Source organism: Gallus gallus, chromosome 6 (assembly GCF_016699485.2).
Source record: "Gallus gallus isolate bGalGal1 chromosome 6, bGalGal1.mat.broiler.GRCg7b, whole genome shotgun sequence".
Classification (NCBI taxonomy): Eukaryota; Metazoa; Chordata; class Aves; order Galliformes; family Phasianidae; genus Gallus; species Gallus gallus.
This window is the reverse complement of record NC_052537.1, coordinates 25,347,056-25,363,539: the sequence shown is the minus strand read 5'-3', so window position 1 is coordinate 25,363,539 and position 16,484 is coordinate 25,347,056. Positions and strand designations below refer to the sequence as shown.

General features: G+C 39.0%; 1 protein-coding gene across 1 annotated transcript in view; it reads right to left on the bottom strand.

The window, feature by feature from the left end:
* The window catches only part of SORCS3 (sortilin related VPS10 domain containing receptor 3), a 268,000-nt gene that overhangs the window by 121,087 nt on the left and 130,429 nt on the right, over positions 1 to 16,484 (bottom strand). The window contains exon 4 of the mRNA XM_421749.8: positions 8,255 to 8,413. Coding sequence (XP_421749.3) covers positions 8,255 to 8,413 — 159 coding nt within the window. The remainder of the gene's footprint in view (positions 1 to 8,254; positions 8,414 to 16,484) is intronic.

Below are 16,484 nucleotides of genomic sequence, written 5' to 3'. Positions count from 1 at the left end.
TTGTTAAAATTAATCTTGTTGTTCCTGGGCCTGGAATAGTCTGGAATAGCATTTCTGAACTCAAGCATCACATTGAGTCAATTCAGTGACAGAAAAGGACACCAGACTAAATGTTTCCATGGTCAGCATCAGCAGACATTTAAGTGGAGTCAACAGTTGAATTGTGTTCTTTCTGCAGCTGGAAGTACTATCCCTAATTGTGCTCATTGAGTTTTAGAGGAGACTTATTGGTGCCATCAGACCAGGTGAAAATAGGAAGAAATAAAAGGAAAAAAAATAAAGGTCAGGGAAACCCGACTGAATTCATCTCACTCCATTGAAGCAATCTAGTAGGTAATCTATACCTACACAAATTAACCCCAGTATAGAGGAACAGAAGACTAAGAATTTCATCATTACTTCCATGTCTTGTTTGCTTTCTCCTCCAAGGAAGGAGAGCAGTATATTCCATAGGCATGATAGCAGGAAATGGAAAACTATTTTTGTTGCTTTTTTCGTATTGGAATCATATCCCACGTAATCCAGAAATCTGGGTTGATTTCATATCCCTTAATCTCAGCTAACTGGAAAATATTACCATCTCAGCAATATGGAGTTAGTTCCTTGACAGTCAGTTGAATTCTAGCCAATACAATTTGGCCTAAGGTACCATCTTCTACAATAGTCACCTACTTTTGGTCCCAAAAATCAATAAACACCATCCAGTAGATCACCATCTATTACACACAGCCCTGACACCCAATTCAGGTGTACACTGCTACATTTTAGATCCCTACAGTAAGGTAAAAATATATCATATCCCGATGTTCTTATTCTTCTACCTACTCCATTATCTCATATTTATTCCCATCTGCTGTATTTATAGCCACCCTTGCCACACTTAGGCTTCAGATAAAATCAATATACCGTTATGATTTAGCATTGTCCAGGAATAAAACACTAGATCCTTCTCTCTTATACAATAAACTGGGTTCCTTCAGCAGCAGAGCACATTTAAGCATCGAATGTGTCTCACTCCATTTATCTCTATATTTCCTTTTTCAAAGTAAAGCCTGCTCATGAAGTATCTATAACATAAATAAAAAGCAATAAGAAAGTCTGTTCCAGCTAAATCAAGTTTCACGAGCAGTTACTTTCTTTTCGCCACCACAAATCATCACAAGCCCAAAGTTCACTATTTCGCTAGGACAAAATTCATTGAGCATTTCTGAAGTGGAGCCAACGTTGCATAATTTAATTTCTCATCTCCTATTAAAACTGCCAGGCTTACCATAATCAGAGTGATGAATGAAGACTCATACATCTTCCTTCTGACAGTAATGCCCATCAATGCTTCAAATGCAAACAATTGTAACATTTGACTTTATAAAAATTACCTGGTGCACCAACATCACTTAATTAAATCATTTAAAAACTACTTTTGTTACATTTAATGAATGATATATTACACTGCAATGAAACACGCAGCAATACAAATACTTCACAATGCTAACAATTAAGGCTCACTTCACTTACGGCAATTGACAACACAAGTGCTCCTCATTTCATTCAGTTTGTGCATTCCAAATGAACTGGTTAGCAAAAAGGGTGCTTCTTTGCTAATGAGTTTTGTAATCAAGGCATCTATTTTAATTTCAAATTGGCTAGATTGGGGGAAATTGCTGAACTAAATGACTGGTTCTAATTAGGATTATAAAAATATTCATCATGCAGTAGAATTAGCGTGAGGTCTTGATTTCCCTAGATTTGCATATAGCTTTGGTTTAAGAGTGGGAAAAAAAACTCCTCGTAAATTGTCTTCCTTCTAATGAATTGAACAAACACTATATCTGTTTTAGTCGTCCTTTCATTTAAAGGCACTGATACATATTCATGATTTGTAAATGAAGTTAAGTGATTTCAATTCTTCAGTTCATTACCATATTGAAGAAGAGACTTCTGCAAATTGCCTTTAAATATTCCCAATCTCAAGGGTTCAGTGCCTTAAAAAAAAAAAAAAAAAGAAAGAAAGAAAGAAAAAAGAAAAAAACTTGACTAACATTTCAGTTGATCTGTTTGGTGGAGTTCTGCTTGCCTGGGAGAGCTGCTGGCAGGTGTCTTGTCCAGCGAAGGACACACGATGCGTTTGTAGAACCTGATGTTCTCAGAAGAGCATTCAAAAGGCAAAGAGATGAAAGGCGTATTTGTGGTTAAGTCATGGGAACAGGACTCAATCTGGATTCAATCTCTGACTTTGTTATAACCCTCGGTAGTAGTTAGGCAATGAAACACTTTAATGACCTGTGCCTGAATACACTACAGATACTCTGGGGACAGTGCTTTGTCTGTCAGCTTTATGTTTAATTGCAAGTTCTCTGGGGCAGGGATTGCTTTACTATGAATGTGTAATACAATGGATCAGTCAGCACAGTAGGAATTTCTAAGAGCAGTTACTGTAACGCGACTTGTATTAACTATATAACACTAAGTGTTACTTGACAGAAGAGCCACACACATTATTTCACTCCTCAGTAAGATAGGCCTGGAGGAATAATTGCTATGGCAGCTTCCTCGATTCCTTTCCCCTTTGGGTGAAGAGAAGAATGTGGTAGGTGTGCCTCCGGCTTCACTCTGCAGGGTGCTCAAATGCCAATGTGATTGGTACAATATAAATTGGAAAGCTGAGTATTGTATCCACGGGACTGGAACCGCAGCCATCATGCTCTTCAGTTGTCAATGAGCCATGATGAGAAATTAGCCCCAGTGTGTTCTCTCACATCATATAGTGAAATGGTGATTCTAACGAGAGAGTTCATGCAAGAGCAGAGAGAGCTTATTTTCCTTGTTAAATATAATGTTCACATCTTGCTAAGAAAAGCTGAGTTATACCCAAGGGGATCAGTCTCGAGCCATTGCTGATATAAGGAGAGGTAGCTCACACCTCTGACAACCACAGTTACATCTACATTTCAGGGCTGAGATTGCTGCTGAGGACCAGGTGACAGTTGTGGGTGCCTGCTGATTTAAATCACAATGACATGTGGTACAGCCACCAACCCACATTTCTTCAACATCTCCACACCTCAGTTTCCAAGGAAAGAAAATGTGAAGGGTTTTATCTGGAGTCGCATCTGATTTTGGACATGCAGTAGCACAGACAGCTCAATCTCAGTGTGCAACTGTTAACCCAGAAACACACTTCAGCTTCAAGTGTAATATTCTCCCCTGAACACAACCCTGAGGTCTCCCGAGATGAGGAGTTGGGGCACCCTCTGGAAATAAAGCAGGATACAGCTCCCAAGCCTCTGTGCTAGTGAAGCTGAGCTGAGCAGATGGAGCGGGAAGTAAGCCCCAAACTCTGCAGTGCAGGCACCTCCTGTGGGACAGGGACTAAGGGACCCTCAAAGGGACTGATGGCTCTCTTCATGTCACAGCTCAGTGGTCTACTATGACAGGGAAAGAAGAGATGAGACATTGTCTCATTCTCAGTGTGGGTATACGTGTAAAAATATGTATATATTTCTTTATATGACTCCACAAAGCAGAATGCCTGGAATAAGGTGCCTAAATTTTGGGAAGTATATGATTGAGGCCAAACCTTCCTCTCAGCAAGTTGCATTGGATTTCTGGCAAAAACAAAGAGACAAACAAATAAAACCCCCTTGGCCATCCCATGTTTTATCTGGAGCCTAGGCTCAAACTCCAGAGGAGAATTTCACCTGGCAGCAGGGAGGCACTGCCTTAGTGGCTCTAGGTCTGTGTGTCTGGGCGATTAAAACTCTCCCACATAGTGCCAGCATTATTTGTGATCCTTTTTGATAGATTCAGCACCGTCTAATCAAGATAGTCAGGGCTCTAACACACACCACATCTAATTTTTTAGATCATAACTTGCCAGATGTCAAATACTGAAGACATCTCCCCAGCCAGACTGATATTGTCTGCCAGGTGCAATTTGTTGATACAGCAGAGTGTTATCTTACCCGTGTTATTTATCATCTCATTCAAAGTGATATAAAGACACCCACTTTCTTTCATTCACTTCCTCCTGAAGATTAAACACTGTGGAGCAGTAAGCCATTGCTTGCCTAACTCCTTGTTTATCCAATTCTCTCAAACAGAGAATTTCAGATGATGTGGCATTGAACTAGGCAGTCTCCCTCCTATTCCCAACAGATTGTCAATCACACTTTGGCATTTTGGTCTCAACAAGACAGAGAGAACTGCATCTCTTTGCAGTTTTCTTCTCCTAACAATAACGATTTGAAACATTTTAAATTTCTCTCTAAATCCCCAGTACTATTTCTCTCTCTTTAAAAAATTCCTTTAACACATATTTATGCATGAGGGCTGTGAAAGCTGCTCTGAAAGAAGTGTCAGAGTCAATCTGAGTTCAATTTCCTGAAACTGGAAACTCCTCTGCCTTTCCTGTTACCACCTCCAGATTCATTCCCCAGAAGGGGAATGTATGAGGTTAGAAAGTTGATGTTATTGAGAATTAATCAATTCCTTGAATAGGTGAAACAAACTGCAAGGCATTTGAAATCCTAGTATTAGAAATGTAAATTGTTTTTCATCAAGATGTGGTACAAGAAGGACAACATGGCTTGGTCAAATTCTTAAAAAGCAAGGTAAAGGAGTAACTAGATTCCACACAACATAGGGCAAATGTGTATCAACTCTTCAAAAGGGTCACAAAGTCCTGTATTATTCCACATATTCACTAGTATCTTGGACTAGTGAATACACTTTCAAAACTGGCAGAAAACATCAATTTGGAAGGGACAGTACATCTCTTAGAGAAATGAATTCAAAATGTGTTGGGTTTTATTTGGTTTATTTGGGTTTTATCAACTAGAGAAATAGTCTAATATTGTTTTAGCTAACCTTTGCATATTTGACTAGGGAGGTCTGCTTCGGACAAAGAACTGATAAAAAAGAGGCTTGAATTATTTTGATAGAACTATAGGTGAGAAAACATCAGGAAAACTTTCTAGCAGGGAAGTCCAAAACATTGAGCAATTTTACTTCACACAAAAGCATTGTTTTCTATTTTAATACACAAAAACAATTTTAAAATCTAATCTAAACAGTGACTCAACAGATTGTAGGGCACCAGCTGTAGATTTTTCATTATATTATATAGAACAAGTTAGTAGGGGAAACATTTTCAGATTCATTCTGTTGACTTTCTAAGTTGACAAGAGCTTGCTTACAACACCATATTACTTTCAATTGAAAGAAAATAGAATTAATATTAATTTGAAAGTTATCTCTAAGCTGAGAAGTGAAATGAAATTTGCGAACTTGTTTACATATTCAAGAGAGGATGAATTAATTCCTCTCTTAGTGATTTCTAATGTTGGGAGTCAAATTGTGTTGGTGTGTTTTCAGATTCATTTGGTGTGTTTTAATTCTGCCTCTAAAGCAATCATCATAAATAGGCTTTAAAGGTCAAGCACACTTCTAAAGCTTAGAGGGGGGAGGATTTTTGTAGGAGTGCCTACAACATTGAACTTAAAGCAATCCAATGACTTTTACTAGCATCTTTCTGATCATACTATCTGTGGATGAGCATTAGCTGTAGGTTCTAGACTAACTATAAACTCCTTTTTTTTTTTTTTTTTTTTTAATTCTTTGTATGTATTTAAATCAAAAGGTACCTATGGTTTTCTCAGCAAAGGGCTGCCCCTGGAAGTAAGAGGTATGCTTTAGAGCAGTTGTATTCACACCACCTGGGTTCACGAAGTAAGAAACCAAGCACAACCTATCTGTGCCAGGCAGCAATCCAGTCTCTGTCAGGCAACTTCACGCTGCCTCATTTGATGCATCTTCCTGAACACTGAGGAAAAGTATCACAATTGGGTCAGTATCATGCGGGGCCAGTAGGCCAAGGAATGTTATTCTCTCCCTCTACTCTGCCCTGGAGAGGCCATATCTTAAGTACTGTGTCCAGGTCTGTACTCTTCAGTTCAAGAAAGACAGGCAACTTCCAGAGGCAGTCCAGCAGAGGGCCACATGATGAAGAAGGGCTTGGAGCATCTCCCTTATGAAAGGTTGAGATACGTGGGACTGTTCGGTCTGGAAAACACAAGTCTGAAGGGGGATCTTACCAATGCTTATAAATATCTAATGGGCAGGAGCCAAGTGGATGGGACCAGGCTCTTTTCAGTGGTGCCCGGTGAGAAGATAAGAGGCAAAAGGCACAAACCGAACATAGGAAGTTCCATAGAAGCATAAGGAAAAACTTCTTTACTTTGAGGGTGATAGAGCACTGGAACAAAGTGCTTGGAGAGGTTTTAGAATCTCCTTCCCTGGAGATATTAAAAATCCATCTGAACACCTTCCTGTGTAGAGAACCTGCTTTAGCAAGAGGTAAGACAAGATGATTTCCAGAGATCCCTTCCAACCCCTACAACTCTGTGTGAATATAAATGAATACAAAGGCAAACATAAAGACAAAGTCTGAACTTCATGTTGCTTCATTTCACCTTGACCACCTTCACCACCTTTGTGCTTTTACATTTTGGACAGATTTGTTCAGTTCCCAGGATAAAACACAAGCAACCTCAGGAATGTTCAAACTTGCACTTCATTTTCCTCCCCTCTCCTTCCTAGCATATGAGAACAGCTGAGGTGAACTACACTCTCCAGATATGAATTACTTTGAAGGAGCAGGACCAAAATGCTCTCAGGCCATTAATGGAGTAATTAACACCTCACAAGAAAGCATATGTATTTGAACACGCATGCTTTGTATTTTATTTTTCCAGTGGCTAATATGGAGGGGGAAAAAAATCACAGAGCACTCGAAATAGAAGTACAGTGTTAAAACCAAACAGATGCTTCACATTCACTACAGCTGGATCTCTTTGCAAACATATACTCAGCATGTCATATCTGGCTTCTCACATCCATGTGCGCCTCACCAGCTGTCTCTTTCTTTCAGCACTGTCTTTATACAAACACCAGTACCATTTAAAATCTTCACATCTAGTTTAAAAATGGCATCAAATCATTCCATGACATCAGACAAATAGATTGGTCATTCTAGCTTCCTTCAAAATCCTGGTTATACTGAACATCTGAATGCAGAAAACTATTTGACATTTGACTAACTCCTTCCTACAGCAAGCATCTGATAGCATGAAAGGAGTCTATTTACAATAGCTTTGTGTTTGCAAATGTCACTCAAGCATCACCAGTAGCCCAGCAGCAAACCACCTGGTGCCTGCCACAGCATTCTGTTTACAAGGGGATGGAAAGGTTACATTGGGAAGTACAGCACCAGTACATGATTTAACTGCACTCTCAATCTTTGGTAAAGATTTGTAGTAGCCTTTCAAAGGAAGTACTGTCAAATACAGGCAGTACAAAACTTCAGGAGTTTTGCCCTATACCAGGGATGTGAGATTGTCTATTAAAAAAGCCTCACAAATATCTGTAAGAATTGAAGATCCAACCAAAAACATGCACCTATACTTGACAGATCAATGCAAAAACTTAAATGGTCTCCTCAGCACATTTTTACTTCTTTCCACAGTCTAAAGATGACAGAAACTGAGAAGTGAAAAGAAAAACCTGACAGATTTTAAGCCTTCTAAAATTTGTTGCTTGATAATCTGGCCTATGCTGTAGCTTTGTGCTGAAGTGGGGACTACTATTCCAGAAGTGGAGCCACATTTACAAGTCACACCGCACTCACATTTCTCAGCATCTTTCAAGACAGATGAGTACCATATAAGAGCAGACTAAGGTCAAAGTAGCAGACATAAGAGTTTTCTCCCTAACAAAAGCACTGTAAAGTGACTTAAAAAGAAGCACAGCAGAATCCTTCATCTGTTGCTGCTCAATGATTTCCAGATTAACCAACTTCAGTATGCAAGCAGAATGAGCATCCCTTTGTACACAACAACCAGCTGTTGTGAGCTGACTTGGAGCGTTCAGTGCTTACAGACAGCTCAGCTACCACTAAGAGCTACAAATAAATGGTATTTTTAGAACAGCTCCATATCTCACATCAATTGTATGAAAGAAGAGAAGAATCTGACCATTACCACTACTGAAGTTTCCATATCCATTGTGATTGCCATACAATGCCTTCTAGCAAGCTGGTTTTATCACTGGGTGAGCTTTGAACATATCTAAAGCTGCAAGGTAAGAGCACCAAAAGGCATTATAATTTCTTCACAACCTCTAGAAACATGTGGTTCTAGACACTATTCCTTTAAGCACCTGGCTCAAGTATCACTGACACATGAAATCAATTGCTCACCTTTTGATCCAGACTGTAGGCCAGGATCCACTCCTCCTGCTTGGGGTGAAAGAGCAGACTTTGGATATAGAAGTTCAGACGGTACTTCTGGTATGTAGCTCCTTCATCAGAGCTGATGAGAATGCTGCTCTCAATGTCTGGATCACTGAGAAGCATGATCTAAAGAGGAAAATGGAAGGAATAATGTGTGAATGGAAAAGCAAAGGTGAACGCCATTTGACAGCTCTAATTCCTATTACTCATATTCAGAACATTGTTCAGTGCTGTAAAGGGACTACAGGATTTCCCAAATAAATTGTGTTTTCTAACTGGTTTCTATCCTGTTTGGTGATTCATTCACTGGTGATATTGTAATTTCATTTTTTGTCCAAAAAAATCATAAAGTCCAAGAATGAAAATGCCATGATGATATTACTCGGGCAGAGGAACTACAGAGAGCCACATCCAGCTCTTCCTGGACCCTTTTTTAGTCTATTCCTTTCCTCCAGAAACATGGACATCTCTCCCCAGAAGCAGACAACAGGGAAATCCTGGGGTTTCAGGCTCGTTATTTGGCTATTTGTAGACCTACAGATGAGAGTATCACTTCATTGGAAATAGAATGCCTATGTGGATCATCTGCTGGCACCTGAAATTAGTCCACAGGTGCGTATGCAAACATTGATACATGATCTTACATATCACGCTTCCAATCCATACAGAAGGAGAAATGTATTCATTCATAAAATATATAATTTTCCCCAAGTACAGGAAAGTGTATGACCTCAATTTGTACAAGGAGAAAAACACTTCCGAGCATTTGATTTTAATTAGAAAATTATTAGCGATATTTCAAAATGGGTTGATTCCACATTATCAGATGCCATGCTGTATGTAAATGTTATCAAGAAAAATGTTGTGGATACATTGACACCATCTTATTAACATCTGGAGAAAACAGCATCACATTAAAGCAAATGCCAACACCATAAAATAAAGGCAAACAGTGGGAAATAAATTAGAGCCATGCTAAACACAGCAGGTTATTGATACACCAGCTGAAACAAATACAGAAACTGCTTTTCAACAGGAAAAGAGATTCAGGAGCAGCCATTTCTAGCTAGCTGTGAAATGATCAGCTAAATGCAGTCCAAGGCAGTTTTGTTACTTTTTCACATCCAAACAAACTCTTCTCACCCAACTTCAAGACTATGATTTGTAGATGCATGAATTTTGATAGCAATTATTCAATTACAGGAAGTTAGTTAAAAGGAATGTTAAAATCCTCGTCTGCAAGACCCTGATCACGCAAAAAATAAAAAATAAAAATAAAAATCAGGGTTTGTTCAACCTCAACCAGCTCATTAATTCTACAAAGTCACCGAGGGAAAGTGAATATGATGCAAATTGTTTCTGATCCTTTCCATTGAAAAATGGAAAATGCCTTTAAATCTAGAGCTGAAAGTTGTCCCAAGATGAAGCCACCTGTATGAATCCAGCTTGAGCTCATAGATCCTTCAGCACCTCTCACGTTGACAATTAGCAGCCTCACAAAGAAATTCCCACCTGCTTCCAGAGAAGAGAGAACTGTAACATACTTTAGTGAAAATTGCTTGCACCTGCAGAATGGAAGGACAGAAGATTGCCAGCACAAGAAGTTATTCCAGGGATATTCTGCATTTAAGTAGAAGATAGTTTGGGAATAAAGATTTTTCCACCTGATGTCACAGAAGGTTACAAAGTTAATAACAAAGATTAAGAGGTCACTATTAGCTGTCCTGTGCTCCTTATCGGAGGACAAAACTCTTAACAGTTGCACAAACCTCATGTAGTAGAGATGCAAAACATCCACTCTGCACTTTCATAGATGATCCTCAACACACAGTGGGAAGTACAAGAAATTGGTCAGATGAAGTGAAAAAAAACAATTTTTCCACCAGATGGAACAAACTGTTCGACTTCGTTAACCCCAGAAGCATAAAAGTGGTTGCAAGATCACGTAGTAAAACCACTAAGCTAGGAAAATTAGCAGTCAGCGTTATTGGAAGATTGAAGGGAAAGCTAGACTAGATTAACAGATCCTGTTGTGAGTGCCATCACATTAGTCACAAGCCATCCCTCAGGCAGTGCTTGTTTTCAACACTGCAAAAATACTCCTCCAATGTTTTGAAATGGAAAGACAACGCACACAACAACTCTGTTAGCACTCATTCTTCCAGGCAAGGCTGATTCAACACAAAGCAGGAGGTTCAAAGTGAGAAATAAAAGACCACTGGTTGTGAAGCCAGGACTGGCTCACAGTTTTGTTCTGGTTGAAGCAAGAGAGTTGTGGCAAAGATTTGGCTTTATGTTACTATTGCTTATCTCTTCTCTGCTGGAAGTTAGGGGGGGAGGGGACAACTTTTGGAAGGGGAAATAGCAGATATTTGTCAAAGGCCCAAAACTGTCACTTCTCATTATGGAAACAAGGTGAAGGATCCACCCCATGTGAGATTTAGATTAATTGCTTTTCATTAAGAGCCAATAAACAAACTCCGGTCAGAATGAGCATTTCTGCCAGCGCCCTGTGTTGCCATTTATAATTGCCATAAGGAACAGCAAAGGAGCACCAGAGAGTTGTCAAATGTAATTTATAGGTTTCTAAGATCTAATTATTTCCTACAGTATTAAATTAAATTGCAGCCTTTATTAAAAAGGAAATTACATTTCAACTTGCCACATTATAGAATATATACATACATACGCATATAAGAATATATATTAATATATAAATAATGATATTATCATTATCTTCAGTTGCTGTCTCCTCTAGTTTTAGCAGAGAGAAGATGGCGAGGCAGGAAGGGGTGAAGGGGAAGTCCTTGGAAGCATATTTGAGATGAAAGGGTTTGTACTACATAGGATTATCTCTGCAGTCTATAGCTTGGCCTCCAAAATTCAGTGAGCAATGGCAAGCACCAGACAAAGCAAACCAGACTGAAAATCAGGCTGAACTTCAGGTAGTTCCATAGGACATGAAAGCCAAGGAAGAGAGCTGCCTGACATGTGGTATGGCTCTGTTTAAAGCAGGAGCTTAGAGGACATAAAGAGCTGTTCTGAATTAACTCCAGAACAACAGACACTGGTGGAGGTAGTGCAAAAAAGTGATATTCTTCAGGTAAATTACCTCGCCTGAACAACAAAAACTACAGTAAGATTTTCAGCACTTGATCAGGAGCAATATCCAGCTCTGAATCTATGAAGGGGATTTATCCCAGGAAATGAGCATGGGCTGCAGGAGGAAAGAACAAGGAAGGGAGAGGTGTCATACTTAATATTTGCCATGTTATATTTGGTACTGTAATCACAGAAGGAGCTAAGAACCACTGGCATTCACCAGAGAGCATGTAAGACTCTCAAAGGAGCTAGAATTAGAATTCCAAAGTGGACATGAAGTGACACCACATCACAAATCCACTACATGGGAATGCCCATTAATGGAGCTGATACAATAAAAACTAAGGCAAAATTTGTAACTAGAAGTTCCCACTACTCTGATTAAAATTCCAGCTGCATCACTGGGTTAACACAAACATCTTCCTCAGGCCTGGTTTCACACAGATGGTGTCACACTCCTCTTCCTCTGCTCCAACTTCACCAGGCACAAAACAGCTGTGACCTGGAATACTGAACCACAGTATTAATGAGCTAGTACATTTCTCATGGGTACAACACTGCAATGAGCCCAGACTACTGGCTTGGAGTTATAAGTAGCCTGAGCTTGTGTCTGTCTAAATCTGTCTACCATAGCTATGCTTAACACTTCCCTATAGCTTGGCACTCAGTTCCTCTCCCAGCACCCTTCATGGCTCTGCACTCCCTCTAAAGCCCTGCTCAGCACATCGCCTCTATCCTTCTTCTATACACCAAGCAAAAGAACCACCACCCCCAACCCTTCATCACGTTACACATTATAGGCAAATATCTGCAGCAATAGTGTCACTGAGTTACATTAGCAGAAAGCCTCCAAGTAAGTGAACAAAGACGACAGGTTCAAAATAAATGACTTTTGTTCCCAGAAATAAGTAGATATCATTAAAACATTATGTACTGCCTCCTGATTTTCCTCTGCATTTTCAATGCGCTTTTCTGGTTCTTTTCACAGTTCCTAGTCAAATTCTTATTTCCCTACTGAAAGTGCTATTATAAAGAGAAATAAACAAAACGGACCAAAAAAAAAAAAAGACCACCTACAAACCACTCAAGTCTCCATAGCTACAAAAGAATCCCAGGTCCATAGCAGTGCATTAGCCATTTGCTTTGGAGCGCTGCCTTACCCTATTCTGTGACTCAGAAAGTAGTTCTGCTTTCGCAGTGCTCATGTCAGAAACTCCATGTTTCCTGTTCGCATTTCACACCTTCATAGTGAATTCTGTATTTAATATTTTAGCTTCTTATTGTTTTGTTTTGAAGAAACACTTAGACCTTCAGCTCCTGAATACACGGAATCTTTCCGAAGCCAGGCAGAGGATTCTCTGTAGACATGGCTTTATCTACACTAACAGCAGGAAAACACAACTATATTGTTTTGAAGTTTTTTTAATCTTTGCTCTCCCATTTTGATGTAAACCATATTAGCTTTGTGTTTAAAAAGCTGCAAAGCTTCAGGAATTATGCTGAAATGTCAGTGCAAGAGAAGAATTGTATTTTTGGATTTCTGATGTCCATTACACTGTTTGAAATTTAAAAAAAAAATTTTTGAAGTTATATTTATAGGTGTAAAGAAATAATTTTATTCCTACTCAACATCAGTTCACCACACGTATGCAGTGTGAACGATTTGGAAACCTCTTATGGGAAAACTAATCTAAAATGCTTCAGTAGTAACATTAAAGTCCAACCACATGAAAAGTCACACTGGAAAATTTTTGTTGCCCATTCTTCTCTCATCCTTTCTCCCTCCTACATTATGTCTTCAATTTACTTGTGCAGCATGCTAAATTATGGCCGCAGAGATATATATACAGAGCTTAACTATCTTTAGAACATAGCTACAAAGCACACCTGATGCCCTTCTATGCCAGTGCCACGGAGAACAGATGAAACTCACTGCAAACAAGATCTCATCCTTCTTTCCCCACCATGTTACCATTCAATTGAAAAACTTCCGTTTAATTAAATTAGACTAAACATCTCTAAGACAAAAACATACACAAATACCTGTTTCTTACCAGAAAATGGGACACACATAAATAAGCATTTAGCTAAAAAAAAAAAAAAAAATGTTTGCATTATTGTAGAATGTTTTAGAAAGCACACACCATCTTTACGCAAAGTTGTATAGAGGTTGTTCAGAGTGCTAGATCCCTGCTCACTACTCTGTAGTTAAATCAGCTCCTGTAACTACCAAAATAAAAGGAAGCCAACCTCTGCTTTCCAAAATTAAGACCAGCATATGAGGAAAAATGGGAGATGTCAGTGATAGAAATCTGCTCTCAAGAGAATCCCTGCTTAGTCAAGATGCAAATAGAGCAAAGAGAAAGCTTCCCTCAGGCTTTAGTGTAATATGCCAGTACTGTTTGGAGGACAGCACGTGCATGGATCAGAAGGTTGCCAGCTCTCATACACCCAATCCATTTCTTAGTCACCAACAGCTGTGATAAGAGGGACCACGGTACTCTACGAAGCCAAACAAGACAGCCATGAGAGGGGCAGTAAGCTTTCACATCAATACTATCTCTGAATCCAAAGAAGAGTCTTTGCAACCCCTTGTGTTGTACACTAGATTTGGACTTAAGGCTCCTACTTGCTTCACATGGTTCAAAACCTTCTTCAGTTTTAAGGGCAAACTGTGAGCATTAGTCAAGCAGTAAATAGGCACTGAGCTTTCATGAGAGATAAATTGCCTGGACCTAACCCCTTTCAACTTCTTGTAACTTCACTTCTTATTACCTGAAACTTAACATTAATAACAGATTTAATTAATGAATATAGCACCAGATTACCATCTCTCAGAACCATAACACCGTAATCTTAAAGGATGAAGTGCACTGCACTTTCTTTATAAGGGTTTATGAAGCATGTGTTATAAAAGTACCTCAACCATAAGGCTTTTATACCTTGGCATTCACTTCAATACAATCCCATAAAATTCAAGCAATCTTTAAGTGTTAAAGGTGACTTTCACTACTGTATTTATTATTGGATAATGAAAAATGAGTCAGACATCCATAGAAAATGAGCAGTGAAATACAGTTTCCTGAGACTTTTATGCCGGATCTGCATTACATGAACCATGACCACATAACCAAATAGCCCTCTTAAGACCAAAAGGCACTTGATGCTAGCCTCTCTCCAGAAATTCCTTTCCATCAGGATTTCTACATAATCACAAACCAATATCTCCACAGCAGAATTCCATTGCTCATCACTGAACTTTCCAGATGTCAACAGCTCTTTGGGTGCATCTCACACCAGAGAAAGATCTCATCCACAGTCCACCAGCTGCAGACTCCAGTAAGCTGGTTTAAGAAGATGGCATGGATCTCTGTTACTTAAGTTAGGGGGACACCATCTTAGAGTTCCTCATCTTAACAACACTGAGAAAAAAAAAAATGAGAGCAAATCCTGCAATTTGGCTACATGCATGCCCCATGCCTTCTTTGTAGGATATTTTCCCTTTTGCAGAAGGTACATGAAAGATGAGCACAGTGATATAGAGAATAATAATCAATGAATATATATATACACACACACACGCGTGTGTGTGTGTGTATGTATATTAACCGAAAAGAGCATGTTAGTCTTGCAATACTGCAACACAAAAGAGGACACAACTTGGAGGCTTATTCATATTTATGAATAACCCTTTCTGAAATGCAATATATAACTTTTCTGTTCTAGCTTTGTTATATATGCATTTAGACAAACCATCTGCAGAAGTAAGAGTTAGCAAGTTTCATTGTAAGTTTCCTACATTATTCTGCCTAGGTATCAATAGCATTTTGTCAATCAGGAACAATGTGAGCATTATGCTGCACATTATACTGCTGTTCAAACAGCACACCAGGATCAGATTCATTGTTAACTTGAACAAGAACCCTGTTATCATCAGAAATAAAACTACGAATTATAACTACAATCTACCTAACTTAAGCTTTGATTTGACAGAACTTGGGACAGTAGTTCAAGAGAATTTAAGTCTAGTCCATGAGGATGAATAACATACGTGTCTGAGTGTAATAGTAGTAGAGATACATAACTTTTTTAGTAAAAGAATAAATATCCATCATCCTCCTGTCTGAAGATCCACAGGAATTATACCATCCCAGAGCTTACATGATTAACTTTGAGGAAAAAGATTAGTAAAAACGTATACACAGAATGAGGACCAGCATCACCTTACCTTCCCAGAAGAGGGACACAACAGCCTACAAAGCTTGTTTATAGTGAAGAGCCCTGGTTAATATTTCTAACCCCTGTTATTTTTCATATCTAATTACATACAGATTACAACTACAACTAATTCAGGTTTGTACAAAAACTAAACAATCTCTTGGCATTGCAGCCATACCTGCCTTAAATTGCCAAATCAAAACAAAGCACTTTAACAGAATGCCAAACTCATACACTCCAATCCCTATGGAGAGAAAACTTCATTTAATTACCATCTCTAGCAGCTGTGCAAGAGCACAGATACACCTTGCAAGGATGCCCTAAGGATCAGGAGCAAATCAAGGCTAAATTGGATACAGAGCAAGAACCCCTGAAGGAAAACCACTCTACCATCCTCGGCAGGTGTGAAAATGAAAATATATCATGACTCCAATGCTTAGGCCAAGTCAGATTTGGGAACAGAACTCAGACACTAAGACTGCTGTCCTAATCCACCCATAATACCAGTCCTAGGCTGGACCCAATTTGCATGCACAGGAGCAGGATAAGCCATCATACTAGACCCAGTAAAGCAGAATATCTCAAGTTTGTTTTACTGCTAAGCAGGTCAGAACAACACATCTCTCTGCTTTCTCTTGTATTTTTGGCACTGGACACATGTACTTTTCACTTTTAATTACAAGGCACAGCAAGCATTTGCTTGTTAAATTTCAGGTGCCAGTAGGGATGGAAACCATCCAAAAAGCATGTGTTTGACCTGGTGAAGAGTAACTGATTGGCAACAGCTATGTGCTTGGTTGTAAAACCTTTTCATTGTCACAGTAAGGCAGAGTTTACTCAAAGTTAGTTCATCTCATTATTCTCTTGTTATAGCTGC